The 26,523-nt window shown below is 53.6% G+C and overlaps 5 protein-coding genes across 8 annotated transcripts in view; 3 read left to right on the top strand and 2 right to left on the bottom strand.

Annotated features, from left to right (window-relative positions):
- The window catches only part of RAB6A (RAB6A, member RAS oncogene family), a 40,041-nt gene extending 36,101 nt beyond the window's left edge, over window positions 1-3,940 (bottom strand). The window contains exon 1 of one of the 2 annotated variants that reach the window (XM_074530890.1): window positions 3,604-3,940. In XM_074530890.1, coding sequence (XP_074386991.1) covers window positions 3,604-3,673 — 70 coding nt within the window. In that variant the 5' untranslated portion in view covers window positions 3,674-3,940. The remainder of the gene's footprint in view (window positions 1-3,603) is intronic. The other variant, XM_074530882.1, reaches the window with a different exon arrangement.
- A 767-nt stretch (window positions 3,941-4,707) lies between these two features.
- On the top strand, window positions 4,708-11,140 carry MRPL48 (mitochondrial ribosomal protein L48). 2 transcript variants are annotated; one of them, XM_074530838.1, is made up of 9 exons: window positions 4,708-5,054; window positions 5,710-5,832; window positions 7,627-7,679; window positions 7,929-7,966; window positions 8,255-8,340; window positions 8,937-9,109; window positions 10,169-10,271; window positions 10,726-10,815; window positions 10,912-11,140. In XM_074530838.1, the coding sequence occupies exons 1-9, from the start codon at window positions 4,935-4,937 to the stop codon at window positions 10,984-10,986; spliced, it is 861 nt and encodes a 286-aa protein (XP_074386939.1). In that variant the 5' UTR covers window positions 4,708-4,934; the 3' UTR covers window positions 10,987-11,140. The 2 variants fall into 2 exon arrangements, with proteins under 2 accessions (XP_074386939.1, XP_005493478.2); XM_005493421.4 differs by lacking the exons at window positions 4,708-5,054; window positions 5,710-5,832 and adding an exon at window positions 6,952-7,263.
- A 936-nt stretch (window positions 11,141-12,076) lies between these two features.
- On the bottom strand, window positions 12,077-12,740 carry COA4 (cytochrome c oxidase assembly factor 4 homolog). Its single transcript, XM_005493422.4, has 2 exons — window positions 12,595-12,740; window positions 12,077-12,439 (listed from the first exon to the last, which is right to left on the bottom strand). The coding sequence occupies exon 2, from the start codon at window positions 12,430-12,432 to the stop codon at window positions 12,178-12,180; it is 255 nt and encodes an 84-aa protein (XP_005493479.2). The 5' UTR covers window positions 12,433-12,439; window positions 12,595-12,740; the 3' UTR covers window positions 12,077-12,177.
- Window positions 12,646-21,973, top strand: PAAF1 (proteasomal ATPase associated factor 1). The gene is made up of 12 exons (XM_005493423.4): window positions 12,646-12,804; window positions 12,882-12,922; window positions 13,304-13,407; window positions 13,694-13,783; window positions 17,574-17,672; window positions 18,281-18,431; window positions 19,437-19,631; window positions 19,761-19,852; window positions 20,138-20,253; window positions 20,835-20,917; window positions 21,155-21,237; window positions 21,553-21,973. The coding sequence occupies exons 1-12, from the start codon at window positions 12,758-12,760 to the stop codon at window positions 21,628-21,630; spliced, it is 1,179 nt and encodes a 392-aa protein (XP_005493480.2). The 5' UTR covers window positions 12,646-12,757; the 3' UTR covers window positions 21,631-21,973.
- Window positions 21,974-22,128: 155 nt separating this feature from the next.
- DNAJB13 (DnaJ heat shock protein family (Hsp40) member B13) lies at window positions 22,129-25,744 on the top strand. Of its 2 annotated transcripts, none has more exons than XM_005493425.4 (8): window positions 22,129-22,281; window positions 22,768-22,871; window positions 23,055-23,216; window positions 23,423-23,580; window positions 24,222-24,335; window positions 24,933-25,046; window positions 25,133-25,209; window positions 25,510-25,744. In XM_005493425.4, the coding sequence occupies exons 1-8, from the start codon at window positions 22,214-22,216 to the stop codon at window positions 25,661-25,663; spliced, it is 951 nt and encodes a 316-aa protein (XP_005493482.1). In that variant the 5' UTR covers window positions 22,129-22,213; the 3' UTR covers window positions 25,664-25,744. The 2 variants fall into 2 exon arrangements, with proteins under 2 accessions (XP_005493482.1, XP_074386930.1); XM_074530829.1 differs by having other exon boundaries at window positions 25,490-25,735.
- Window positions 25,745-26,523: the final 779 nt, after the last annotated feature.

The raw sequence follows: 26,523 nt of genomic DNA, 5'->3' as shown, positions 1-26,523 counted from the left end.
AAATGCTGGCACAGAGAGACAGCTGGGAGTTCTTGTGCTTTCTGCACACGTTGGTGCCCTTCAGACCTGCTTGCCAATGAAAGCTGCAGTAGAAACTCACGTGACAAACAAATATTTCTGTTGCAGTGCCCCAGCACTCACTTCTGCCCACTCAATCAAAAAAAAAATCCATTTATTAACAAGTAGAGATGTTCCTATGCAAAGCAGAACCAAAGAGGTTATTAATATTTGAATATGTGTCATATCTACTGCAAGCCACCCCAATGTAGGTGAAGTGTCCACTCCCTGACGTGACCCAGAAATCAGAATTCCTTAAACTTGAGGTATTAGGACTGATGAAAACCACCTGATAAAACCAGATCAAAGGCAGTAAGAAACATACTTCCCCACACACAATAGCTCTATCTAATCCCTCAGCACCGAGAGCTCTCCCTGCCTTTTTAGCAAAGATTAGCATATTTAAAACTGCTAAACTCTGTATAATCTTCAATCATTGAGAAAAGTAATTCAATTAAGGAGAGTGCTGGTGAAGTTGCCTTCTCCCAGCCAGCCAATGCTGTATCCCTGTAGAAGTTAATAAAAACAGGGCTGGGAAGAGAGGAGAGGGTTCTTGTGGCTGGGCAGGGATGATGCTGCAGGCTCGTGATGCACCCACAGCAAGTCCCCAGCTGGGCCTGAGAGGGGCGTGGGGGACACAAGCCCCAGGAACGAGGAGATCTGGGGGCCTGAGGAGCAGGGAAAAGCTGCATCCTAGCAGGGGAAAGAGCATCTGCAGTGGTGCTGAAGGGCACGAGGCAGAGGCACTGCAGTCCGTGGGAAGGCCGAGGATACGGCAATGAAGCCCCACAACATGGCTGAGGAGAGCAGAGCAAACCTCACACTGCCTCCGTGGGCAATCCCACCCTCACACGGAAATAAAACACCCAGGGATGCTTCTAGATCTGCCATGGAAGGGCTGCAAAGGCTGCCCAGCAAGGAGCTGCAGCTCAGATTTCCTCAGCCATGAGACACACGTTTATTGGCGAGGCTGCGTACAGCCAGCACAGCTCTGGATGCTGAGGCAGCTAATGGCCATCACAGCCCTTTGTACCGTTTCATTTGTCATCCTGAGGTCCCTGGATGTCAGTGAAGGCAGAGCACTCAGCCTGCCACCAGCAGCCACAGCATATCTCTAATTATGGCCTTCCAACAGGGCACAGAACCTTTCATCTGAACAGGAAGCAAATGCTGCAATCCAGCGCAACAGTTGTACAAAGATCTCCTGGGTTGGGAAAGCTTCTATCCTAAAAAACTTTTATTTCTGCATCTCCCTTAACCCTCCAGACAAAGAACAGCAAGGTGTGAGCACAGCCCACTCCAGCTCCCTTTCTGCAACACCAGATTCTCCCGCAGCTTCCTCCAAACATCACGAGGGCGTCTATTCCTCCAGGAGAGCTCCGCATCCTCCGGGCAGTTCAAGAAATAAAAAAAAATAAAAAATTACAGCGAATGACATCATGACAGAGACATGTGAAGAGCTCCACTCGGGGAGGAAGGGCCGTGTCTCAGGGAGGCAGGCTCAGGGAGCCGTGTTGGAGCATGCCCACGCTGCAGCACCCGCGGGATGCGCGGCCACGGAGCGAGCTGGCACCGAGTCAGCCCAGACAAAGGCAGGGGCAGGGCTGGAGCCCACCGTGCAGCTGCCAGCCCTGCCTGCACTCCAGGCAGCTCCCAGGCAGCCCTGAGCCCCGGCCCCGGCAGCACAGGCAGGGCTGGGAGTGCTCGGCCAGGAGGATTTCGCTGGGCTGTACCCACAGAATCCCTTCACTGGGCTGTACCCACAGAATCCCCTCTCTCCTCCCCGGGCTTGACGCTGTGACTGGGAATTATTTAAAACCTTCCAGTATAAAAACACATCATTAGCTGAGAGGCAAAAAAAATTCCTAGAGGAAGCAGATATCTGACGTTATGTCTGCTAGAGGAGACAAGAAATCCACGTGCGAAGGAAGAGCCGCTGAGGTTTGAGATCTGCACCAGGTGCCACAACCTTCCAAGGATGGATTTGAAAAGCCTCGTGATACTGAAGCTCAGAAATCATCACAGCCCGTTGTAAATATTTCAGATTCCTGTTATCAAATACCTGGGAAAAATACCAACCGAACAAAAAAAAAACCCCAGCATTTTCTACACATGACCCTCATCCAAAATCCTCATAAAATGGCTGGCCAAATAGCACCTTACCAAGCAGATCAGGTGACTTACCCAAAAAATACTAAATAATCAAGTTGCACTGGTGCTCCCCAAATCTCTGATATGAGAAGAGCTGTTTCAACCCCAAAAACACAAAATAAAAAGGGAATGATTCAAGGAATAGACTAAAGGAAATTGCCAACACACAGGTAAATAATTTCAACCGCAGCCTTATCACCATCTGAGTGAGGAAACACCAAGATACAACTAATTTGGCCAAAAAATAAAACCAACCAGTATTTCATCATCTCCTACCACACAGACCAAAGGTGGCTGAGGGAGCAAATACCCCACCCCAAGACAGAAAATATTTTGCACCTATTCATTATGTCATAGATCTCACAGTATCTACCCAGAATTGCACAAAGCATCTCATAAAGGAGCTTTTTTTTTCAGAAAACTCTTCCAAGGGAAAAATTTGGAATGCAGTATTGAGGCCTTCCGCTGAGGAAGGAGGAGACATTGTTTAGGTTGGGCTTTTTTTTTTTTTTCTCATTCCAAAGACAGGGAAGAAAACCTCATTGACTGAATTAAATATTCAGAGCGTCGCTCTGCCAAGACATAACTCCATTATGGAAAAACGCTGGATTTCCACAGCAAACGCTGCGGATTGAGCCTCCTGCCCCCCAAAAACCAGAGGAGCCGGGACCCAATGAATCAGCAACTGCTCCTGCAGATGGGCTTTGCTGGGTGGGGGGGTTAAAGCAGGGCTGAACCCCACGGAGCCCCACCAGGGTGGGTGGGTGGCAGGGATCTCATGACAGAGGATGGGTGTCCTGAGGAGGGGGATCCCATCAGACCCCAAAAGGGTGGGTGGGTGTCGGGAAGGGTGAGGAGGGGGATCCCATCAGATCCCATAAGAGTGGGTGGGTGTCAGGGAGAATGAGGGGGATCCCATCACACCCCATGAAGGTGAGTGGGTGGGTTTCAGGGAGAATGAAGAGGGGGTCCCCAATCAGACCCCATGAAGGTGGGTGGGTGTCAGGGAGAATGAGGAGGGGGATCCCATCACACCCCATCAGGGTGGGTGGGTGTCGGGGAGGATGAGGAGGGGGATCCCATCACACACCATAAGGGTGAGGAACGGGATCCCATCACACCCCATGAAGGGTAGGTGGGTGTCAGGAAGGGTGAGGAGGGGGATCCCATCACACCCCATGAAGGGTAGGTGGGTGTCAGGAAGGGTGAGGAGGGGGATCCCATCACACCCCATAAGGATGAGGAGGGGGATCCCATCACACCCCATGAAGGCGGGTGGGTGTCAGAGCCGCTCCTGAGGATGCCGGGGAGGATGAGGAGGGGGTCCCTTCGTGCCCCCCCGAGGGCAGCCGAGGGTCGCTCTGGGGTCCCGGCCCTCGGCGGGCGGTGACTCACCGCTCTGCTCGCCCAGGAACACCAGCTTGAATTTCCGCAGCGGGTTCCCGAAGTCCCCGCCCGACGACATGATGGAGGAGCCGCCGCCGCCGCCCCGCGCTCGCTCCGCTCCCCGCGGCGGCACCCGCGACCGCGACCGCTTTCTCTCCGCCTCCGCCTCCTCCTGCCGCTTCTCCTCGTCCTGCTCCTGCCCGGCGAAGGCTGCGAGCCCCGGTGAGGTGCCGGTGATCGGTGTCGGTGCCGGTGTCGGTGCCGCCGCTCGCCCCCCCGCGCTCCCGGAGCCGGCGCTCCGCCCGCCCCGCGCAGGCGCTGTGGGCGCTTCCCTCGGCTACGGGCCGGGAATGGTTCGGCCTGGGAGGGACGGGGAGAATCGGGCAGTGCCACCCCTGCCGGGGGCAGGGACACCTTCCTCCGGCACAGGCTGCTGCAAGGGCACTGCCAGGGATCCAGGGGCTGCTCTGGGCACTGCCAGGGCCTCGCCGCCCTCACATCCTCAGCACCCGGGTAAGGGCTGCAAGGTGTACCCGGCCCGCACGGGCGTGAGGGGACAACCAGCAAAGTCCTTAAAAGCAAAGACTTAAAATCCTACCCCGGCACAGATTCTCCTTTCAGAGGAGATCTCTGGGGAGCAGGTCCCTCACAGCAAGGCGATATTTCCCAGTGATCCCCACTGCCGTCCTTTGACAGTGGCTCAGGGCCCTCCACCTTTTGCTGGATGAGCCTTTGCCTTTCAATAGTTTTTGCCCATTTTCCTCCACTCTGCCCTCAAAGTTTGGTGTTTTAGGAGGTTTCTAGGTGCATCCTGGCCCCTCCTGTTTAAACCTTGGCTGGGAGATTGTTCCAGAGCATCTCTGCTGTGATAGTCAGGGAAAAGGATGTTGCCCCATGTTTAGTTTTGAAAGTCTTTCTATTTTTGATCCTTTCATTTATATACCCTCAATGTGATGAAGTGCTTCACCAAGGGTTGGTTTTTTTTCACCGAGGCCTTGGAGTACCAGAGAACTAAAAGAGGGAAATGCGTCTTTAATCAAGTGATTAAATTTAAGCAAGTTTTAATAGATATGAGCAGAATCTCCCATCCAGCTCTACACCTGGCATCTGGGAGTGCTTCCACACTGGTTGTGTGGCTGAAAAAGGGAACCCAGCCTGGCCTGACATGATGTCAAACTTTAAATGCAGACATTGTCCTTATTTTTGTGTCAGGGTTCATTCCAGGATCTTTCCCATGAGTCCCAGGGAAAACAACAGCTGAAGGCAGAGGAGGAGACACGTGAAACAGAGGTTTTCTTCTGAGGTCTGTTTGAACACTTCTTGATTGTTTTCATCATTGGATGAGTCTGAAAAGAAGTGGAAGCAAGACATGGGAAGCCTTAAACAGGAGAAAGAGCTTCCTGGAGTTTTTAAGTGTGGTGCACGAAAAGGAAGTCATCGAGTCTCCTCAACTTCTCCAAGTAAATGTCACAAAAAGGTTTGCATAGTAGGAGTCCCAGTAAAATATCTGTATTGTATTTGAATATCTGTGTCTAGGCCTTGCCCTGATGAGCCCTGGTTGTTCTAGATGGGCTGCAGCTGTGATGTCCTTCATTGGGCTGTAGGTGTGGCCAGTGAAGGTAACTGGGATAAAAGGGGGTGGGCTTGGCCAGGCAGGGAGTGCCTGGAAGGAACTCTGACCAAGAAGCAGCAACAGGCAGAAATCTGTGCCCCTGATGTGATGGAGATATGTAGCCTGAGAGCTGTGGAGGCAGAAGGTATGGGACTGTGGAAATACGATAACAACAAGTTTGGAAGTGGTGCTCCTGCAACAGGGATGTGAAATGATGCAAAAGGCAAAGAAAGGCATGTTGCAGTTGGAAATAAGGACTGTGTCCTAACAGAGAGGGTGCTCAGCCACCAGAACAAGCTGCCAAGAGCAGCACTGGCTTTGTATCCAGGGAAAATGGAGAGGAGCCTTTGTGAGAAAGATGCTTTCACGGGGAGAGGAGCGATCTGCTTCCATAGAGCCATAAGTCACTGGAAACCCATCGAGTGTGACGTGCAGGAGAGTGAATTCCCTGATTTAACAGTCCCTTTTGGCCTTCAAATGTATCCACCTATGATGGATGGCAGAGACATTGCTCACTGCAGGAGAGGTGGACTTGTTTCTCACAGAGACACAGAGGACAGCAGCAATCCCTGCAATCTGTTCCTGCCCCGCCCCACACTCAGCCACGTTTTGGGGCTGGAACAAAGGTGAGTCCCCAGGAGGGAATTAAGGGGTGCAGTCCCACTCCATTGGGAGGGCAGGGAGTTAGGAGTCACTTTGATTCATTGTGGTGCTCAAGGCCAGGTGGGATCAAAGGGCAGGCAAACTTCCACGTGGGCAGTTCTGTCACGTCCTGGGAGCGCCAGGAAAACACAGCTCAGAGCTGGGAACACGTGTCCTTGTGCTGTGGGGCAAAGAGCAAAGGTGCCTTGGAGTCCTCTGCTCTCTGCATGTGCTGGGCAGGTGCAGACACACAGCTTGTCCCTTCACATTCCTTCTGTCCCCTCTAGCACAGACAGATGGACATCAAGGGTGTCCAGTGTGTGTCTGGAGCTCCAGGCACTGAGAAATGTAGGACAGGGATGGGTCACAGAGCAGGACATGAACTTGCCACGTGGATGAGCTGAGGGGGAAAGTCCATCAGGAGCTCTGACAGCTCTGAGAGAGTTGGAGCAGCCACCAGGGTGGGAAATTCTGACTCAAAATCTGGATCCCAGGCAGGCAACAGCTCCAAGAAGGGGGCTCGGGGATGTGGGCTCCAGAGTGAGAACCTGCTGTGGAAGAAGGGGGAACTGGAGCCACACTGGAGACAGGGGAGCCAGGAGGAGGAAAAAGAACCTGTGGGAAATTAGTTTGTGTGGAAGAGGCAGTGAGACACAGGATGTGTTTCCCTAAGCTAACTCCAGACTGTCAGGCCTGGCAGGCAGAAGACTACAAGCCCATCTCCTCCCAGACAGATCCCCTGATGACCTGCTCTCCCACTGGGAAATCAGAGAGTAGGTCCCTGCCAGCCCAGCCTTCCTACGCTTGGAATTTCGTGATTATAAATATTTTATTTTTTTAAGCGATACCAAAGGCCTAATGGCCGCTGTGCCGCCACACTCAAGATGGCCGCCGCACCACGCTGGGGCGGGGCCGGCCACCGCCCTCAGCCCTGCAACGTGGCCATGCCACACTCAACATGGCCGCCGCGCCCTGATGGACGTGGCTGGGAACCAATCAGTGTGTGAGGGCGGGCGGGGGGCGGGCCGTGATGGGCGGGACGCGCGGTGATAGGCGCAGGGCAGGGTGCGCTGTGCAGCCGCTGCCACGTGGCGGCGCTGCCCACCGCGTTTTGGCTGGCGGAAACGAGGTGTCCGCCATTACTGCCCGCACCCCCGCGTCCTTCCCGCTGCCTCCTTCAGGACACCAGGGCCCCGCCAGTACCGCGGGTTGTCCAAAAGTTGTTGCCTGCGGGAATTCTCGATGGGCGGAGTGGGGAACTGTCCGAAAGTTAAAATTCCCGGGAGGCCTCGGTGGGCGGAACGCGGGGAGCGAGCCACTGGACTGGGGGAGCTGAATGGGGGCGTACCGAGACACTGAGGGGGAGCGCTTTAAGCGACGGACTGCGGCGCCGAAAGATGGCGGCGGTGCCGAAGGTATCGGGGATGGCCACGGGGAAGGGGAGCGGGAACGGGGAAGGACGCGGGGACAGAAGAGCGACAGCAAAGGTCTTTGCCCGAAGGATGAGCTGTTTCCTCCATCCGAGTGGAGGCGGGACAAGCACGAGGGTTGTTCATGGCCTATCCAGCCATGTCCCTGGGAGCAGTGTCCAGACGCTGCTGGAGCTGGGTCAGGCTGGTGCAGTGCCCAGCATCCCTGGGGGAAGAACCTTTCCCTGATCTCCATCTAAACCCCTCCAGACCCAGCTCCAGCCCTTGCCTGGGTCCTGTCCTAGAGGTGGAGTAACCTGGAGAAAATTCCGGCAGATCTGCTACCCTGCTGTGTTTTAACTTCTGCAGGTGCTGTGCTCGGAGAAGGGAGTGTTGCTCAGACAGGTGTTGGCCCTCAGCAGGTGAGGAAACATACATTAATACAAAATTGGTTTTTTTCTTTTTTTGGCCAAATCTTTTAATAGTGGAGTTAAGACTTTGAGCTGGGAGCTGAAAGGGATGGGGAAAAGGGGGAATGTGCTAATAGGATCAGGCTGTGCCTTTGCAAAAGGACATTTGGCCAGATGTTTTCTCTAAGTGAGGGAAGTCAGAGTTATCAATTATTGCCTTGTTTCCTACTGATTTTTTAATTGTTATTTTGTTTCCTACAGAGGAGCAACACCTAGAGGAAACCTTCTGTGTGCTGCAGGTAAGGTCTGCTGTCCATCTAGTTTTGAGGCCAAAATTCACTTCCTTCAAATAGATATTAAACATTGGAGTTTTGGGGTTGTTTTTTTTAGCCAATTTAGCATTGGATAATTACCCAGAGCAGGTGCTCTGCCACTTCCATAAGTTTTTTTCCCAGCATTTTCTTTTTTTTTTTTTTGCCCTGTTTTGGCTAAGCAGGTGGTGTTATGTGATTATAATTTGGAGCTCTCAGAGCACCTGTAGCTATTTGATTGCAGATAGAAACAGTTTGCTCTGCTTGCATTTTCAGGTGATGCACTCCTGGCTCCCCACAGGTCCTACAGGTCCCGACCCACCCATGGGATTGGGAGGTTCAAATACCTGCTCCCAAAGGAGGTAGGCAGAGGGATTTCCCAAGGTTGTCCTGAAGCATGTGGTGCCCCATCTCAGAGGGAGAGGCTGGATGGGGTTTGGAGAAGCCTGGAGTAGTGTAAGGTGTGCCTGCCCAGGGCAGGGGCTGGAATGGGATGAGATTGAAGATTCATTCCAATCCTAACTCATGATTCTATGAAATAGCCACTCAGCACACTGCAGAAATGCTTCCTTTTGTCCAGCACATTCCAGCTTTAGAAGGGAGAAACATCCCCCTGATGTTAATTAATTAATTCACTTTAAAGTTAATTAATTATTCAGTTTCACACCTGAATATTGTGAGCAGCTCTCACTTGCATGGAGCCTTTTCACACTCCCTGAGATTTGGAAAGACATCAATTTCTGTGGCAGGAGGAAACAACCAGAAGTCAGCTGCCTTTAGGCAGGAACTGAAATTAACAGCAGGTTTATTTCTACTGGTTTTACACCTTCCTTTTTTCCTCTGGGAGAAATTAATCAAAGCACGAGTGTGTGTGAGGCCACCCAAGAGCTGAGCCTTTATTCCAGCATTGCTCAAGCCAGATGCTATTTTATCCTGTTGTGTTTTCTTTTTGAAACAGGTTCCAAAGAGGAGGAAGGAGAAGGTGCAGATGAAAGAGATCAGTGCTGGCACTGAGTACCAGTATGGAGACATCAACATCCAGATGACTTCCCATGACCTGTGCCTGGTGGAGCACTTTGCTCAGTATGTGCACAGGCTCTGCAACCGCCTCTGCATCCGGGTCAATGAGAGGTAGGGGAAATCTGGCCCTCTGGAACAGGGCCCCTGTACATCAGGGCACACTCCAGGCTCCCTGAGGGATTCCCATTTGGGTGTCAATCCAAACCTCTCACCTGCCCTGTGCTCTTCTTTTGTGTACTTGTACAATTCTGGATGCTTTATTTAGAAGCATCAATTTTTTCAGGCACTGACTTGAGCAGATTGCCAGGAAAAAATGCCTGTTACATGTCCTTCCTCTGAGGAAAAGGCTTCCAGCCTGTGGGTGCAGAGCCTGGGAGTTGCTGCCATTTGCTGCTGCCTTTCCTTCATGGTTTGTGATCCAGGCTCTGCATGCCTGGAACTGGAATGAGCTTGGGAAAGCCCTGAAGGTGCTGGGTGAACTTCTGCTGCTTCAGTTTAGGAGGAGAGGATGCTCCAGGTTCTCCAAAGCAGGAGAATTCCAGCAGCCACTCCTCTGGCTGTAATGCCTGAGGAATGTCAGAGCGTTCATTTATTCTGGAATAAAACCTGTGGGGACTCTCTAAAATGTGTGTGCTTTTCCCTTGTACCCTCTGGGGTGCCTCAGTGTGCAGAGAAAGAAAGGATTTGCCCTTCAGACAGGGAATTGAGGGGAAAAAGTGGGCGGTAGGATGGAGCTTGGATGTGGGCATGAGAAAACTGGGGTCTCTGAGCATTGAGCAGAGTCTGATCCACTCCCAGTCACATTCCCACCAAGTCTGAGGTGCAAGCATATTTTAAATGGTACATTGCAGCAGCAGATTTTACTGTGTCCCAAAAGACAAAATAAGTCACAACTGTTGCTTTTCTTGAGCTGTGAAGAAGGTAAAAGTTCTCAGGCTGGTGTTTGTAGCTAATCCAGGTTTTTGCTGGCAGAGCTTCCTCCTTATCTCCTCCCAGCAAAACACCCAGCCTCTGCCAGCCCCTGGTTTGCAAGATAGATTCTTTTGCATAATTAATTTCCCCTGCAAAGTTAATCTCCTTGCCCATTCTGTGCTGGGGAGGGTGGATATTTACAGGATTTATCCCTGCAAATGTCCTGCCTGTGCTAAACCCTGCCCTCTGCTCCTGCAGCTACGCCATGCCCACCAAAACCAACGAGGTGCTGCTCCTGGAAGAGAGGGGATCCAAAATGCAGCTGGATGCAGTCCTTACCACCCACCAGAGGGTTGTCCAGGTAGGAGCTGGCATCCCATCACAGCCTCCACAAACCCCTCAAACTGGGGCAGTTTGGGCAGAAATGGAAGCAAAAAGTCTGGTTATGTTTTCTGCTGAGTGTTGCTCCTAAACTAGAAGTCCGGGAGGAATTCCTGGCTCTGTGTTTCAGGCAGAAGATTGATCTATTTTCTGCTGAGTAATTGATATGAGGGGTAGAAGAGTCATGTTTGGAGATGGGTGAGGGCAGAAACTCCCAGGGATGGATGGGATATTTGGAAGGAATATGTGAAGGGTGGGGAGGGCCTGGCACAGGGTGCCCAGAGAAGCTGGGGCTGCTCCATCCCTGGGGGTGTTCAAGGGCAGGCTGGAACAACCTGGGACAGTGGAAAGGGTCCCTGGGTGATCTTTAATGTCCCTTCCAAGCCAGAGTCTCTGGGATTGTTGTTCTGCAGCTCTGTCGTTTCTGCTTTCAGATCCGCGGTTTGAGCTCCACGTTTGCTCCCATCCTGCTGGAGGTCATCCAGAGCAGCCAGCCTGAGGGGGTGCACCTGCTGATGAAACAGGTATGGTTACACTTCCCAGTGCTTCCCTTTGGGGAGCAGGGAGCTTTTGTGAGATCCTGATTTGTGGTGGTGTTCCCTCCCTCCCTCCCTGCACAGCACACGGAAGCTGATTTCAAGAGCCGGCTGAAGGCTCGACCAGAGCTGGAGGAGCTGCTGGCAGAGATGTCCTGAGGTGAGGAGCAATGTGCTGCCATCCATGGGCTGTTCCAGCCTCCAGAGGGTGCCTCCATGAGCTCTGTCCTGGTAACTTTTGTGAACTGGGAGGAATTCCCACTCTTGGCAACCAGCTTGTCTCAGTAAAAATAAACTATGTGTTTATATCTCACTGGTTTGTACTGGGAGAAAATGTGGCACAATGGAATGTGGGTTTGCTTTCCTTCCCTTTTTATTTCATTTTGTTTTTAATTCCTGGCTGTTGTGGTTTTGGTAGGTGGGAATTTGCAGAAATCTCTGTGCATGAATAGTGCTGTGCTGCAACAGTCCCAGGAATTGTTACAGCCAAATTTGATGGATGCCAAGAGAAACTGTTCCAGAATCTGGTTGGTTTGTTTGGAGGCTTTTTTTTGTCCCTTTCTAAAGACCAGCTTGTGGAAAAGAGGGAAAATAATTCATTTATTTACACTTTTCTCCCAAACTGGGGCTGTGCAGGTGTTGCTTGTGCTTCCATGCCCAGCCTCTTGGTATTCCCTGCATGCACATCCCTGGGAAATAGCCTGGAACCTTCCTTCTGACAGAAGTAATTTTATTTTCTTTCTCATGGCTTATTTGCCAGCAGGTGGTGGTCAGATGAGAATCCCTTTTTCTCCCATTCCTAATTTTTTCTGTGGCTTCTCAGGAGATAACCTCATGTCCCACAGGATAGAATTTATCACTGCTGGGAAAAGCCTTAGATGGCACAGAGGACATGGAGTAAAAATTCATGGCAAGGTTTTTCCAGCCTGAGTGCTGTGAATGCTCCTGGATTTGGACATTTTGGGCTGGAAATCCACAACCACAGAACAATTTTGGTTGGAAAAGACCTCTGGAATCATTGAATCCAAGCTATGCCCAGTCCCCACCTTGTCACCAGCCTAGAGGACCGAGTGCTGTGTCCAGTCATTCTTGGGGACTCCAAACCTCTCTGGGCAGTCTCTACAAATGTTGAAAACCCCTTTCCGTGAGGGAATTCCTGCTGATGTCCCACCTGAATGTACCACGGCACAGCTTGATGCTGTATCCTCCAAACCAGCCCCCCTGTCCCACTGGCACACACCAAGCCGAGCGCTGACCAACTCCAGGTTTATTTCCCAGCAATTCCACCTGGGTTTTTAAGAAGTTGGATAAAACCAAGCCCGAAAGGAGGGGTCTGTCGGTCCGGGGGTGTCAGTCCGGGGGCTGGGCCGGGCCGGTGCCGCGCTGCTGCTGCCGCCGGGCCATGCAGGCTCCGAAGGCGCGGACCTGCTCCTGGCAGTGCCGCCAGTCCCGCCGCTCGGCCATGCACTCCTGCAGCTGCCGGTGCTGCTCCAGGCAGCCGCTCCGCGCGATCCTGGCGTCCAGCGGGTCCTCGCCCTCCTCTTCCTCCTCCGAGCCCCGCTTTGCCGCCGCCGCGCCGCTCCAGCCGTGCCCGGGCCTCGCCATGGGGGCGCTGCGGGCGGGACAGGCGGCCGTGTCCTTCGGGAGCACCTCACCCCAGCCCTGCGTGCCCAGCGCCCTCCTCTCCTCCCGAGGGTCCCCATCCCCAGGAATTTCCAGCCCTCTCCACGATCCCCTCCCTCCCCATCCATGCCTTAACCCCCGTACCAGCGCAGCGCGGTCCCTTTAAGGCGGGAGCTCGGCACGGCACTTCCGGGATGTGGCCCAGCCGCGGCGGCGCTCGCTGATTGGCTGGTTTCTCCCCTTTCCGCTCGCGCGGGGGCTGACGGGAAGCAAGGAGGCGGAAGTGTGTGCGGCTACCTCGGCAAAGATGGCGGCGACGCTGCGGATCCAGAGCGACTGGAGCCGGGCGCTGAGGTGGGAACGGTCCCTTTCTTTGTCCCTGTCTTTGTCCTGCTCCCTGCCCCGCTCACAGCCGCTTGTTCTCTCTGCAGCAGGGACGAGGGCGAGGCGTGGCTGAGCTGCCGCAGCCCCGGTGAGTGGCCTGAAGAGGCCTCGAGGGAGGCGTGAGGATGAGACGAGATCAGGGAGGATCGAGGGGGGGCTGGGGGGGAGGGGTGTTCAAAGACAAACGGATGGGGGTGCCCGGGGGATCCTTTGGGACAGGGGTGGGATGTGTGTTAGCAGGGAATGGGGCTGATGCGGTGCCTTGCTGTCCCTTGGTTTAAAGGGACTGGGGTGGTTTGGGGATCCCCTTGGTTTTCAAGGGTGTGGGGTCATGGAGAGAGCCTGAGGACGGCAGGAGGGGATGGGGGTGTCTGAGTCCTTGCGGGTGAGGAGGTTGGGGTCCCTCTGAGTTGGGAGGGGACGTTTGGGGTTGCTATGGGTGCTGTGACTGATGACCACTGTCCCCCAGGGAAGGCCACCCTGTATGGCAGCGTCACCCGGCGTGGGCTCAGCTCCGACGGCGTCCCAGACATCGTGGCCTCCGAGGGATTCGTGGTCGGGGAAGTCACCAAGGTGCCAGGGCTGGGGGAGAGGGGTTGGGGACATTCCCTGTACCTAAAGGGGCTGCTCTGAGAGCCTAAGCTGTCACCCTGCCCTGCACAGTCCTGTCCTGCTGTGCAGGGCCCTGGAGCTGGTCCCTACCTGTATCCTGAGGACATGAGCCCCACACTGACCCTCCCATCATTTTTCAAACTCTGGGATCCCACAGCTGGGTCCAGTCCACAGTTCTACCTCGGCAGTCTCTGTTTCAGGACTAACAGCACTCCTAATTCCTTTTTTTCCTTATTTCTCCTCCTAGAAAAGCATCCTCATTTCTTGTCCTCATGAAAATGTGTCCACCAAGTTCCTGGCTCCATACACGAGTTTTTGCAGGATTCATCAGCAAAGTGTGAGTAGCTCTGTGGGGTGGGAGTCTCTGGGTGTGGCTGGCAACTCTCACATCCCTGTCTGTGGTGTCCTCACAGTGAGGGGTGGCCTGGAGTGTGGATCTGCACGGGAGGGGTTGCAGTGCAGATGGAACTTGTGGTTTAGGGATGGTGTTCCCACTGAAACACCCTGGACCACAAGCCACTGACTCCTTCCCCCTTCTTCAGTGGGATAAAAATGGGGATTGGAGGCACAAAAGGCAAAGATTGGGGTTGAGATACAACTATTTACTGAGAATAGCAATGGAGTTGAAAAAAGCAACAGTAGCAACAGTGTTAATTAATAAAATGTAAGGACAGGGAAGAGAACTGCTCACCACAAGGAACTTGTGCAACCAAATATCCCAAATGTGCTCCTCCCTGCTTGTGTAAAAATTAACCCTGTCCTGGCCAGAACCAGGACATTCCCCACCCCTCATTTTATCCCATCTACTCATGCCTAGATCCCACACCACCCAACCATATCTATACACACAAAAGCACAGGAATCATTCCCTTCATCACAGGCAGTCCTTCCTCAATGTCTCAGAATATGAGTTTATATCCATTGTACTGCTCTTCCTTGTCACCAGTGGACTTCCAATCTCTCTCATTGCTATCCAGGGGCTTCTTTAGCTGACTTTTAAAATCTTCTGATTTTTCTTCTCCTGCTGTCATTTTTTCACTTGTGCTTTGAGCCTTATGAAATCAATCCTTTAAGACCTTGGTGTGTTCAGCAATTTCCTTGGGAGCTCTTCTAAATGCCTGATCTTTTGCAAGGCCTGGCTTTGTAAGGCTGGGCAGCAGGCAGGACAGCGTGCTCACGGCAGATGGGGCAGGTGCTGGAATGTTCCAGGAGCCACGTCCTGATGCACTCCCTGTGGAATTCATGGCCGCACTCCAGCTCACACGCGCTGCTGCCCAGCTCCTCGTGGCATATGGAGCAGGGATCATCACTGCAGGCTGCCTGTTCCCTGGGCTGTGTTTCCACATTGGAGCAGGGTTTCGCTCTGTAGTCCCAGATGAAGGCCTTTAGTTTGAGCACCCTCAGGTTCCTGCTCCAGGTGATGGATGACAGCGCCTTGGCGTAGAGCGGCGGCGCGCTCCTCCTCAGCGCCTGCCACATGTCCCACGTGCAGCAGGCCCTGTCCAGATCATCCAGGCACCGACTGTTGTGTGCATTCCCAAAGAGTATGTCAGCCATGGAGAGCTCTGTCAGGTACTGCACCCCTTCCAGCCTGCTGCTCCAGCTGTCCCTCCGCTGCAGCAGCTCCTCGGCGGTGTAGGCCGCCCTGACGCTGCCCACCAGGCGCGTCCACAGGCTGTGCCTGCCCGGCCTGCTGCCGAGCCCCCTGTCGATGGCAGCGTCCCGGGACAGGCGGCCCAGCTGCTGGGCCTCACAGCTGTCCAGCCACACGTCCACGTGGGCCCCTGCAAACCAGCACTCGTAGAGCCACAGCAGCAGGGACTGATCGGCACGGCGCCTGAAGCGTTCGCACACTGACCACAGCTTCCAGTAGGATTCGCTCATTGCCTCTGCCTCCTCCTCTGAGGACTCTTCCTCCTCTTCATCATCTTCATGCCTCACTAAGGAAACGAATTCAGTGTTGGATGTGTTCTGTTCAGGAGCGACTGCTCCCAGCGTGGGTTGTTCCTGTGGTGCAGCAGCAGTTTGAGTGGCCTCGCTGCTTGTTGGCCTGTTCTCCTCCTCTGGCTCCCGAGGGGGCTGGCTGGTATCCAGCAGTGCCCGATACAGAGTAGCCAGGGCCCAGCAGAGTGCTGTAAGTTGCTCCTCCCTGGAACCATGGCAGCGTTTCTCTTTCAGGTATTCTGCCACTTTAATGGGGTCCTGTATTTGTTGAGGGGTGAACTTCCAAACCACCGGAGCTGAATACTCCTTCAGAACCTGGCCAATTTTCTCCCATCTCCCATGCCACTCATCGTGATCCACTCTCTGGAAGACCTTCCCAGAAATCTCTTTTGCAACTCTGAAGATGAAGCAGACCATCAGGGTGATGTAGACCAAAGGGAGATACAGCAGACAGAACGACAGTGTGCTTTCTTCAGTATCCAGAGGCAGCTCCAAAGGTGCTTTAAGAGGCTTAAAGGAGTTAAAGGAGGTGAAAAGGTTGTGAAAGTATTCGTCCCCTGCTCCCCCCACGGACTGGGAACCATTATTAATGGTCTCCTGGAGGTGGTGTGTAACCGCACAGGTTATTAGCACAAAGTCCATGGACAGAAGAATCTTGAACCATCTCTCTAAGCTGTTAAAGTGCATTATCAGGACCACACAGGGAAATATAAACCTGTACAGGTACCACTCCACGAAGAGCTGACCAAGCCACATCGTGACCAGCGACAGTACCTAACACCCCAAACACTCAACTCCAACTTGTTTCCAGCCCGCTGCGGGCAGAGCTGTCCTTATCTCGACCCTTGGTGCCGCACGATGGCTGCTTTGGGATTGGGATGCCCGAATTGAGCGTTCCCACGCTGGGCTGGGTGCGAGGCTGCAGCGGGGAACCGGAGCACGAAGGCAGCGACTCACTGGGAACGGCAGCGGGACAGGGACGGAGCGCGGGGAGCGGGCTGGAGAGAAGGGAAGCGGGAAATTGGGACTTTTTCCCGCCGCCGCACGGAGCGGTGGGAGCGGGAACATCCTCCTGCTGGCCCTGCCCCTGCTGCTGCTGGGAGCTTAACCCTGTCCTGCCTAGAGCCCGTCCGCATTCTTAGGCCTGTCCATGGGTTTTACCGCTGCAGCGGGTTTTTTGTCCCCACCCACAGCCTGGAAAGTCAATTTTAAAAAGGCAATGCAAGTGCAGCTCACAGGATCACAGAATTCCTAATGTCAGAGAAGATCTCTGAGATCAGAGTCCAAGCTGTCCAATCAATTCTATTGACTTAGAATGCTGAGCAATTGTTTCATTAAAACTATATTATATTATACTACAAAGAATACTGAAGAAAAACCCTTGAGCTAGTTGGGACACAGCTTTGACTCAACAGGCTACCAACTATCACCTGAATCCCATTAGGAACTCTCTTTAGCTGAACAGTCTCCCTAATGCATTTCACCTGTGCAAACAGGAGCAGCAAGTGGAGCTAAGAGTTGTTTTCTCTTCTTCTCTCTGGGCTTCTCTAGGAAAAAAAACTGGGAGAGAGAATTCTTTGTCTCTGTTCAGAGAATGTGAATGCCATACCTTCCCTGGACAGGATCCAGCCCCTTCCCCAGCTCTGCTCTCTTCCTATAGTAAAACAGGGTGCCCCAATGAAGGAAATTATTGGTATCTGACTCTGTCGGTTTAGAATGCTGAACAATTGTTTTATTAAAACTATATTATATTATACTACAAAGAATACTAAAGAAAAAATCCATGACTCCCTTGAGCTAGTTGATACACAGTTTTGACTCAACAGGCTAACAACTCTCACCTGAATCCAATTAGGAACTCTCTTCAGCTAATCTTCCCAATGCATTTCACCTGTGCAAACAGGAGCAGCAAGTAGAGCCAAGAATTGTTTTCTCTTCTTCTCTCTGGGGAAAAAAACCTGAGTGAGAGAATTCTCCTTCTCTCTGTTCACCTTCCCTGGACATGCTCCCTGCTGCTTGTGCAGCCTTGTGCCTCAGCATTCCTTTTTCTCCTTGCTTTGCAGAGCCATAGGCAGGCAATGTACTTAGCAGGTCTCCCCCTGTACAGAACTAGGCTCTTGAGCAGCAATATTTATATTCAGAATTATATAAAGCTAATTCTTGGTGCTTTTCCCTTCCTGCAGATTACCTGCCTTGATATTTCCAGTGGTGGAGGACTTGGAGTGTCTACCAGCACAGATGGGACTATGAAAATATGGCAGGCTGCAAATGGAGAAATAAGAGTAAGAACATGTGGCTTGGATGTTTTTGGCTTGTCTGTGACATTCCTGAAGGCCGTGACTTTGGTCAGGCTGTGCACACCCTGTGAGGAATCTGGCTTTTTAATGAAAAGCTAATTGAGATTGGGCATCTTGGAGGCTTTAAGTCAAATCTGTTGGAAAAGGTGGCTTCTCCCAAGGGGGATGTTGCTCAGAGAGGTACTCAGGAGTAACAGGCCACTGACAATCCCTATCCTGCATGGGAAGAAGGATTTTGGTGCTGGGGAAAAGGATTTTGGTGCTGGATTAGCCACATCCTGGCTTGTGGCCTTTCCAGTAAAGGGAAAAGTTCCTTCTTGTGGGGGATTTTTGGCAGAGGGTAAAGACCTTTAACCTGTATTTAGAAGCAAATATATTTATCTTTTGCTGTGTAATTGGCTGCTCAAATGGCAGAGGAAGCCCCAAAGTCACCTCTTTGACTGCCCCAAATTCAGAGCAGTCCCTTCCAGCAATGCAGAGCCGGAGGATTTGGGGTTAATCCTGAATGCCAAGTTTTCCAGGGTATAACTCAACAACTGCTCGGCACAAGGATGATGACAATGGAACTAGCACGTAGTTCTTTGTTTTTCCAGAGACTTCTGGAAGGCCATGTGTATGATGTGAATTGTTGCAGGTTTTTCCCATCGGGCCTCGTGGTTCTCAGCGGGGGAATGGATGCCCAGCTAAAGATCTGGTCAGCAGAAGATGCCAGCTGTGTAGTAACCTTTAAAGGTCACAAAGGAGGTACAGAGCCCTTGAAATGCTTGATGTGCTGTGTGTGTACTTGCCTTGCACTCCAGGGCTGATGTCCAGTCTGCAGCCTGCTGCACTCTGTTTTTCATGTCTGGAATGTGGCATCAAATGCCCCAAACTCTACCCCAAATTCTCTCTTCCCTGAGCTGCTGTGTGCAGGCTCTGGTTTTCCCTGTCCCACGAGGTGCTGAGCTTCATTGAGAGGTTAATAAACCTGTGTCTGGCTGCCCTAAACTTGATTAATTCAAAAGCCCATCTTGTGCTGAACCTGCCTTTGTTCTTACATCATTTTGGGGCTGGAACTTGTTCTTCAAAGTCTCTTCCCACCCAAGCCATTGTATGATCTGTTTGTGGGCATTGAAAATGCTTTTGCAGCCATGTCCTCTAACCAAACCAGATGTTGTGGCAGCACCTTGGTCACAGTGACACTGCCAGTCACTCTCAGGTGACCTTAGCCACTGTCACTCCTCCAGCCCAAACTGCTGCAGTCTGTGTGCTTGGCTCATCCTGTCCTTTGAGCTTCTGTAGGGAAAGAGCCAGTTAAATCTGCTGACCACCTGGCTGTTCTCTGCTGAGAAAACCACTGCCATTTTCAGCTCCAAATTTGACAGGAGAATAAAGTGGTTAAGGGATCTTAGTGCCAGCAGACACTGCCCTTTGGATGTTGCTGTAGCTGGACAGCAGGGGTGGAAATGAGCATGTTTCAAAGTGCCAGGCTCTTTTCTGCTCAGATTAGAGGTTAAGTTTGTGTGGCACCAGCTCGGGCTGAGGTTTTGCTGATCATTTGGTTGATAATATCTGTAATATCTCTTTGTGCCAGATGATGGCTCTACTTTGTGGGGTTTTCTGGGAGCTGCTGCCTTCCATAGGCACCTTTTTTTGGGAGCATAGCTTGTCACTGTCACTCTGCTGTCACTGGGGACGGTGGCCTGGAGGTGAGCTGGGGAAATGGGCTGTTTGTGTGTCTGTGTGAGCAGAGTGCTTGCTGTCCCACAGGTATCCTGGACACTGCCATCGTGGATCGGGGCAGGAACGTGCTGTCCTGCTCCAGGGATGGCACTGCCCGTCTCTGGGACTGCGGCCACTCCTCCTGCCTGGGCACCATCGCCGACTGCGGCTCGCCCGTCAACGGCATGGCCGTGGGCACCGCTGACAGCTCCCTCAACCTGGGCTCCCCCGAGAGCCCTCCCAGTAAGGCCTTGCCCTAAAGCCCTCACCTCCCTGGCCCACGCTGCCTTGCTTGGCCCTGGTGATCCCCAGGGCTGGCAGTGCTGCTCCGTGCCCTGGTGTGTTCTTACCCGTTGTCCTTCCTTCTGCCAGGCGAGCGGGAGGTGGGCACAGAAGGGAAAATGCTGCTGCTGGCTCGAGAGGACAAGAAGCTTCAAGGAGTGGGGCTGCAGAGCAGGCAGCCAGTAAGGATCTGGGGCTGGCAGGGCACTGGGATGGGGAATTGAGCCAGGTTAAACCTAAACTGGAGGAGAGGCCAAAGCCTGGTGCAATAAAGGGATGCTCTCCCTCCTTCCTCCTGGACAGATTTTTATGTGAGGAGTAAGAATTGCTCAGGATTTAACTTGGGAACAGGGAAAACAGTATTTAAAATTAAACAGCGGCAGATGTACTGTCTTGGGAATAAACGACAGCTTCCCTCTCGTGGGTGTCCCACGTGCCTGACACTTGGTTTGTTCCCAAATCCTCAGGTGTTCCTCTTCATGGGATCTGATGCCTTCAACTGCTGCACATTCCTGTCAAGCACCTACATCCTGGCAGGGACCCAGGATGGGAACATCTACCAGCTGGATGTGAGAAACACCAAGTGAGTGAGTCAGGGAGTGCCTGGGGCAAACAAGCAGTGTTTGCTTGGAAAAGAGAGTCAGGCAGAGGGTGCTGCCACTTCCAAGGGGGGCATCCCATTGCATCCTGAGCCTCTTGCATTATGTTGATGTGCTGTATTGATATGGAAACATTGATGTAATTTTATATTTATATAATCTGTGTGCATATGCATGTAGATGAATTGGGCAGAAAACACCTTAGCATCAATATTCCCCACTCTCACACTGCCCATTTCTTTTCCCTCATGTGGATCCTGATATCATATTTATCCTGATATTTACCATGATCCTCATTCCAGCACAGGACTGGAACTGAGCTGTGGAGTTGTATTGCTGTTCCCTGCTAGCTCAGTCCATAGGAAAGAATCCTGGGATGGTTTGGGTTGGAAGGGACCTCAAAGCTCATCCATTCCCACCCCTGCAATGGGCAGGGGCACCTTCCCCTGTGCCAGGGTGCTCCAAGCCTCATCCAGCCTGGATTTGGACACTGCCAGGGATGCAGGGGCAGGCACAGCTGCTCTGGACAGCAATCCTCATCCCTTGTTTCTGCTCCTTTTCCCAGTGCTCCAATCCAGGTGATCCACAGGTCAGGAGCACCAGTGCTGTCCCTGCTCCCATACAGAGATGGATTCATTGCCAGCCAAGGTAATTCCAGGGCTCTTTTGTGCCCCTAGAAATCCTGGAATCGAGTCAAGGAGCCTTGTGCTCTTTGGGCATTGTGCTCTTGCCCCTTTGCTTTGGGGTTTCCACCCTCCACATCCCTCGTACCCCTCCCAAACCCCTCCCAGGAATGTCTCACCCCCTGGAGCCTTTTCCCTCTGCAATTTCTGTCTGCAATTAAGAGTGTGGCTCGTTTCACTAATTGCTGTGCCTTGTTTGCAGGGGATGGCACGTGCTTCATTGTTCAGCAGGACCTGGATTATGTGCTGGATCTCACTGAGGCTGACTGTGACCCCGTGTACAAGGTGGGAATGTCCCTCAGGAGAGGGTGGCCAGGGAAAGCTGATGCCAGGCAGGAGGCACTGCCTTCACCTCAGGCAGAGATTGACTTCTGAGCTCATCTTTGTCCTTTCTACCTGAATAATGCCAATATTTTGCATAAAGCAATCCTCTGCAGAATTCCCTAGCTTTATCTCTGTTGTGCAGGAGCTGGCTGGAGGAACACCTCTGTTCCTATAAAAAGTGTGGATAAAGGGTGCTGGGAGGATCCTGAGGGTAAAAGCAATGTGTTCTGCCTAACCCATCCTGTTCTTTTTTTTTCTTTTTTCCCCCTTCTTCAGGTGGCTTCCTGGGAGAAGGAGATCTACACGTGCTGCAGGGATGGGATAGTGAGGAGATACCAACTTTCTGACCTTTAGGTGTTTGAAGGGGCCAAAAAAGGAGAAACACGTGGGAAAGGCTCTTCCAAGCTGATTTTCCTGGGATCTGTGTGTACAGCTTTGAGGCTGTTGCCATGACCAGGCTCCATCCAGAGTGTTTTTGTAACAGGATATATTTTTTTCCTCCTACACAAATGGGATCAATTTTTAATTTAGAGAGGCTCTTGTGTTGCAGTGATGTTGTGGTTGCATTTCCAGTGCTGAAAATACGCTGTTTGTAGTGGGGGGATTAAACAAATAAAGGGGGAGAAGAGGGAGTGCAGTGAAAGTGACTGTCACAGGATGGAGTGAAATAAACCGCTGCTTTGGTAACACCTGTTATCAGCATTCCTTTTAATACATAACATGTGTTATATGTTATACATGTGCTATATGTTAATACACGTGTTATATGCTAATACATGTGTTTGCATGGGAACTTGGGGATTTTTTTAAGAAAAGAGGTGCGGGGTGAGGACTGAGCGGGCCCGGCAGAGTGCGGAAGTAAGCATGAGAACTGCATTTCCCGTGGTGCACCGCGCGGCGCGGACCGGAAGTCCTGTCGCTATAGCAACGGGACGCCATGGGGCTGGACTACTACGCTGTGCTGGAGCTGGACCGCGGCGCCACCGCCGACGACATCAAGAAGGCGTGAGGAGACCCTCGGCATCAGAGCAACCCCCGGGGCCGGGGGGGAGCCGGGGGTGGCCGTGCTGGGCCTTGGACAGTGGGAAAGGGTCTGGGGCTGTGCGGGCAGCCCAGGCTGATGGGAGAATGGAGGGGCCGGGGGGTGCTCTGAGGGCTGCAGTCCCTCGGCTCTGCTCTGCAGCCAGGCTGGGAGAGCTCAGAGCCCTTGCAGGGGCTCCAGGAGAGCTGGAGAGGGCCTGGGGACAAGGCCTGGAGGGACAGAACACAGCGAATGGCTCCCGCTGCCAGAGGGCAGGGATGGATGGGGGATTGGGGGTGGCCAGGCCCTGGTACAGCTTCTCCATAGCAGCTGTGGCTGCCCCTGGATCCCTGGAGGTTGCTCCAAGCCCTTTCCAGCCTGGGCCAGTGAAGGTGTCCCTGCCCATGGCAGGGGCTGGCAATGAGATGCTGTAAAATCCCCCTGAACCCAAACCCTCCTGTGCCCCTCAGCTATCGGACGTTGGCTCTGAAGTACCACCCGCTGAAATGCAAGGAGCCCTGGGGCCCCAAGAGGTTCCACCAGCTGGCAGAGGCCTACGATGTGCTCAGCGACCGTAAGTGGGACTGTCCCCTCTCCTGGAGTGTCCTGCTCCCTGCAGGAGCAGCTCCTTTGTGACCCCCAGCCCAGCTGGGAACTGGCACACGCTTCCTGGGACCCCTCTTCTCTCTCTCCTGCACCCCAATAAAGCCTGGATTCAGGCTGGGGCTCTTCCCCCAACACCTCCTTGTTCCCTAAGCTATGAAGAAAGGCATCTACGACAAATTTGGGGAAGAAGGGCTCAAAGGTGGCATCCCCTTGGAGTACGCCAGTGACAACCCCTGGAGCGTGGGCTACGTGTTCCACAACAACCCCGAGAGAGTCTTCAGGGAGTTCTTTGGAGGGGACAACCCCTTTGCAGGTAGGCTGGGATACTTTGGGGCTCTGCCACCATTCCATGGCAGCTCTCCAGGGGTGCTGCCCTCAGATCCCTCTGGTGCTCAGAGGGGAGAGCCTGGCTGCCATAAACTCTCCTGGAAAGAAAACATTGGGGGCGGTTCTGGGTGGGAGGTGAAGAGCGCGGAGCCCTGAGCCCAGCGAGGGCTGTGCCCCTGCTCCCTCCCCCAGAGTTCTTTGCCGAGGATGGCTCGGAGGTGCTGCTGCCCTTTGGGGGGCCCCGGGGCCGGGGGGCCCTGCGCAGGGACCCCCCCATCGTGCGGGACCTCTACGTGTCCCTCGAGGACCTGTTCCACGGCTGCACCAAGAAGATCAAGATCTCCCGCAGGGTAGGCAGGGGCTCTGGGGCTCCAGGGGCAGCATTTGGGGTGAGCTGTGCCCTCCCTAGGGAATGTTGGGGTTTGGGGGTGGCCCCGCCCCAGGAGCTTGTGGCAGGGAGGGAGTAGCACCAAAGGCAGGAGGAGCTGAGCCAGTGGTCACCTCCCCGGCTTGGCAAAGGGAATTCAGCACGGGAGCAGGAGCTCAGTGTGTTCTGGGCTCACACAATTCCATTTTCACACTGCTCTGTGTCTCCTTTTTGTGCCCTTGGTGATTTCTGTCCCCCTCCTTGCTGGCCCAGCCCTGAGCCTCTCCTGCTCTAGGACATGAGGGAACAGCCCCAAGCTGAGCCAGGGGAGGCTTAGCTTGGGCATTAAGGAAAATTCCTATACTGAAGGGATGGTCAGGCATTGGAGTAGGCTGGAGTGGAGTCCCCGTTCCCCATAGATCTGTGTGGTTGTGGCACTTGGGGATAGGGGTTAGTGCTGGGGGAACATTGGACTCCATGGCCTTGGAGGGCTTTTCTGACCTAAATGACCCCACAGTCCTATGGATGTGATGATTCCATGGATCTGGGTCACGATCTGCCAGGCTCTGCCATTCAAGCCAGGCTTGCCCTTTGCTGCTGACCCTCCCTGTGCCCTGTGCCCAGGTGATGAACGAGGATGGCCAGACCAGCACCATCAGGGACAAGATCCTGACCATCGAGGTGCAGCCGGGCTGGCAGCGTGGCACCAGGGTCACCTTTGAGAAGGAGGGAGACCAGGTGAGCACAGAGCCGCACAGTAACCAGGCACCCCTGCAGATCAGCTCATCCAACACCCCTGCCCAGGCAGGAACCCATCCAGGGGGGTTTGGGATCTCTCCAGAGAGGAGATTCCATGTCTCCCACCCTGGGCAGCTGCTCCAGTCCTGTGCCCACTCCATGGGAAAAGCTCTTCCATGAAGAACTTCTGCTTTCCCACTGCTGAGGGCAGCATGGCCAACAGAAGCACTCTGAGAGCCTGGATTTTCCTCAGGACAGGTTAAAGAACAAATAATTGAAAGGGCTGACTTTCTTCCTGGCAGAAACACAGTTCTGGACAGTCATCTTCGATTAAAGATTCCTTTTTGTCTTAAGGGAAGAAAATTCCTTTCCCTTCTCTCTAGCCAGCTGAAAACAGCAACAAAAGAGGAGCAGGAGTTTGTGTCAGTTTTCCCAGTATAAAATAATGTTCAGGTTTCCAAGGACAGGTTGGATGTGGCTTGGGGCAGCCTGGGCTAGTGGAAGATGTTCCTGCCCATGGCAGGGGGTGGAACTGAGTGAATTTTAATGTCCCATCCTGGCATTCCATGATTGTGTGACCTTTTCCCCCTCAATCAGGGCCCCAACATCATTCCAGCTGACATCACCTTTGTTGTGCAAGAGAAGCTTCACCCAAGGTTCAAAAGGATCGAGAACAACCTCCTGTACGTTGCCAGCATCTCCCTGGCCAAGGTAAAGGGCCCAGGGAGGGGACACAGGGTCACCCCTGGGCCCTGGGGCTGCAGCAGCAGCTCCTGGTGGCCCTGCACGCCCGGCAGGCACTGACTGGCTGCACCCTGGACGTGTGGACGCTGGATGGGAGGCTGCTCAACATCCCCATCAACGACATTGTGGAGTAAGTGCCAGGGGAAACAGGGCTCCGAGATCACCTGGGAGGAGCTCAGGGGGCTCCAAAACCTTTTCCAGCAGGTTTGGGGCTGCAGGAGGGGGAGAGTGGGTGACTCTGTGGGTCTGGGGTCACACTGCTGGGAGCAGAGCCAAGGAGAAGACTGGGTGTGGGTGGATGCTGAAGAGAACACGCCCTGGTGGAGCTGGAGGAGCAAATCCCTGTGAAACCCACCTGGGGCTCTGGGGATCATGGCTCTGCGCTGGAATCACCCCACAGCTCCCCTCAGCCCCTCCCTTGGCCCGGCAGCCCCAAGTACTACAAGAAGGTGCCAGGGGAGGGGATGCCGCTGGCGCAGGACCCGCAGCGCAAGGGCGACCTCTACATCTACTTCGACATCCTCTTCCCCAAGAGGCTCAGCCCCGAGGTGAAAAAACTCCTGCGAAGCGTCCTCCAACCCTAGGCACCTTCCCCCTCTCCCCCTCCCTTATCCCCCCAATAAATAGCTTTGGAGCCAGCACTGGGACTGCACAGAAGTTCTTCCAAATGCTGGGAACTCTAAGACACAGGAGCACCCTAAAATAACAGCCCTGAGGTGTGGATCGGGTCCAGCTGGGTTTGTGGTCTCTGCTCTCCAGCTCCCACCCTGCAGCTGCAGCAGCCCTGAGGAGCCAAGGGAGGATTTGGGGGGATCCAGGGAGGCACCCACGGCCCAGACCCTGCCTGCCAGCCTCAGGGTTTTATTTTCCTTATCCCAGAATCTGTCCCTGCTGAAGCTGAGCCCTGACAGCACAGGGAGAGGTCAGATAACCTGTATGTTTTCCAATGGCACTCCAGGGCTGGGAGAATGCCCTGAAACTGGGAGGAAACCCTGACCTTGCTGCGATCAGAGCCCATAGGGGTGGTTTACTGCAGGTGCCAGTAAGGGATAATGGGAGGCTGTGCCGGGAAAAGCAGGACTGAAGGGAACGTGCCAGGCTGCTAGGAAAGTAATTCCAGGGAGTTAACCCCAGTAGAGAGGAATGAGGAACCCTGAGTCCCTGTGCCTAGCCCCACACCACACTGATTATGAGTCTGGGGGAGTTCGGGCCGTTCTCTGCCGTGGGATCGCCCCGAGGGTCCCGGTTCCCCCGGGGCTGCAGTACCGCGCGTGTCCACAGGAGGGCAGCACCACTGTACCCGCTGCGCTCCCGGCTCCGGTCCCGGCCGTGACCCGCGTTCGGTCCCCGTGCTGGCCCAAAACCGCTCCCGGTTCCTTACAAAGTTCATCTCGGCTTTGCGAAAAACCAGCCCCTGCTGCACAGAGCACCAGTCCGCAGTGAT

This window comes from Zonotrichia albicollis, chromosome 2, assembly GCF_047830755.1.
Source record: "Zonotrichia albicollis isolate bZonAlb1 chromosome 2, bZonAlb1.hap1, whole genome shotgun sequence".
NCBI lineage: Eukaryota > Metazoa > Chordata > Aves > Passeriformes > Passerellidae > Zonotrichia > Zonotrichia albicollis.
Note: the sequence above shows the minus strand (reverse complement) of the source record. Positions and strands in the feature narration are given on the sequence as shown.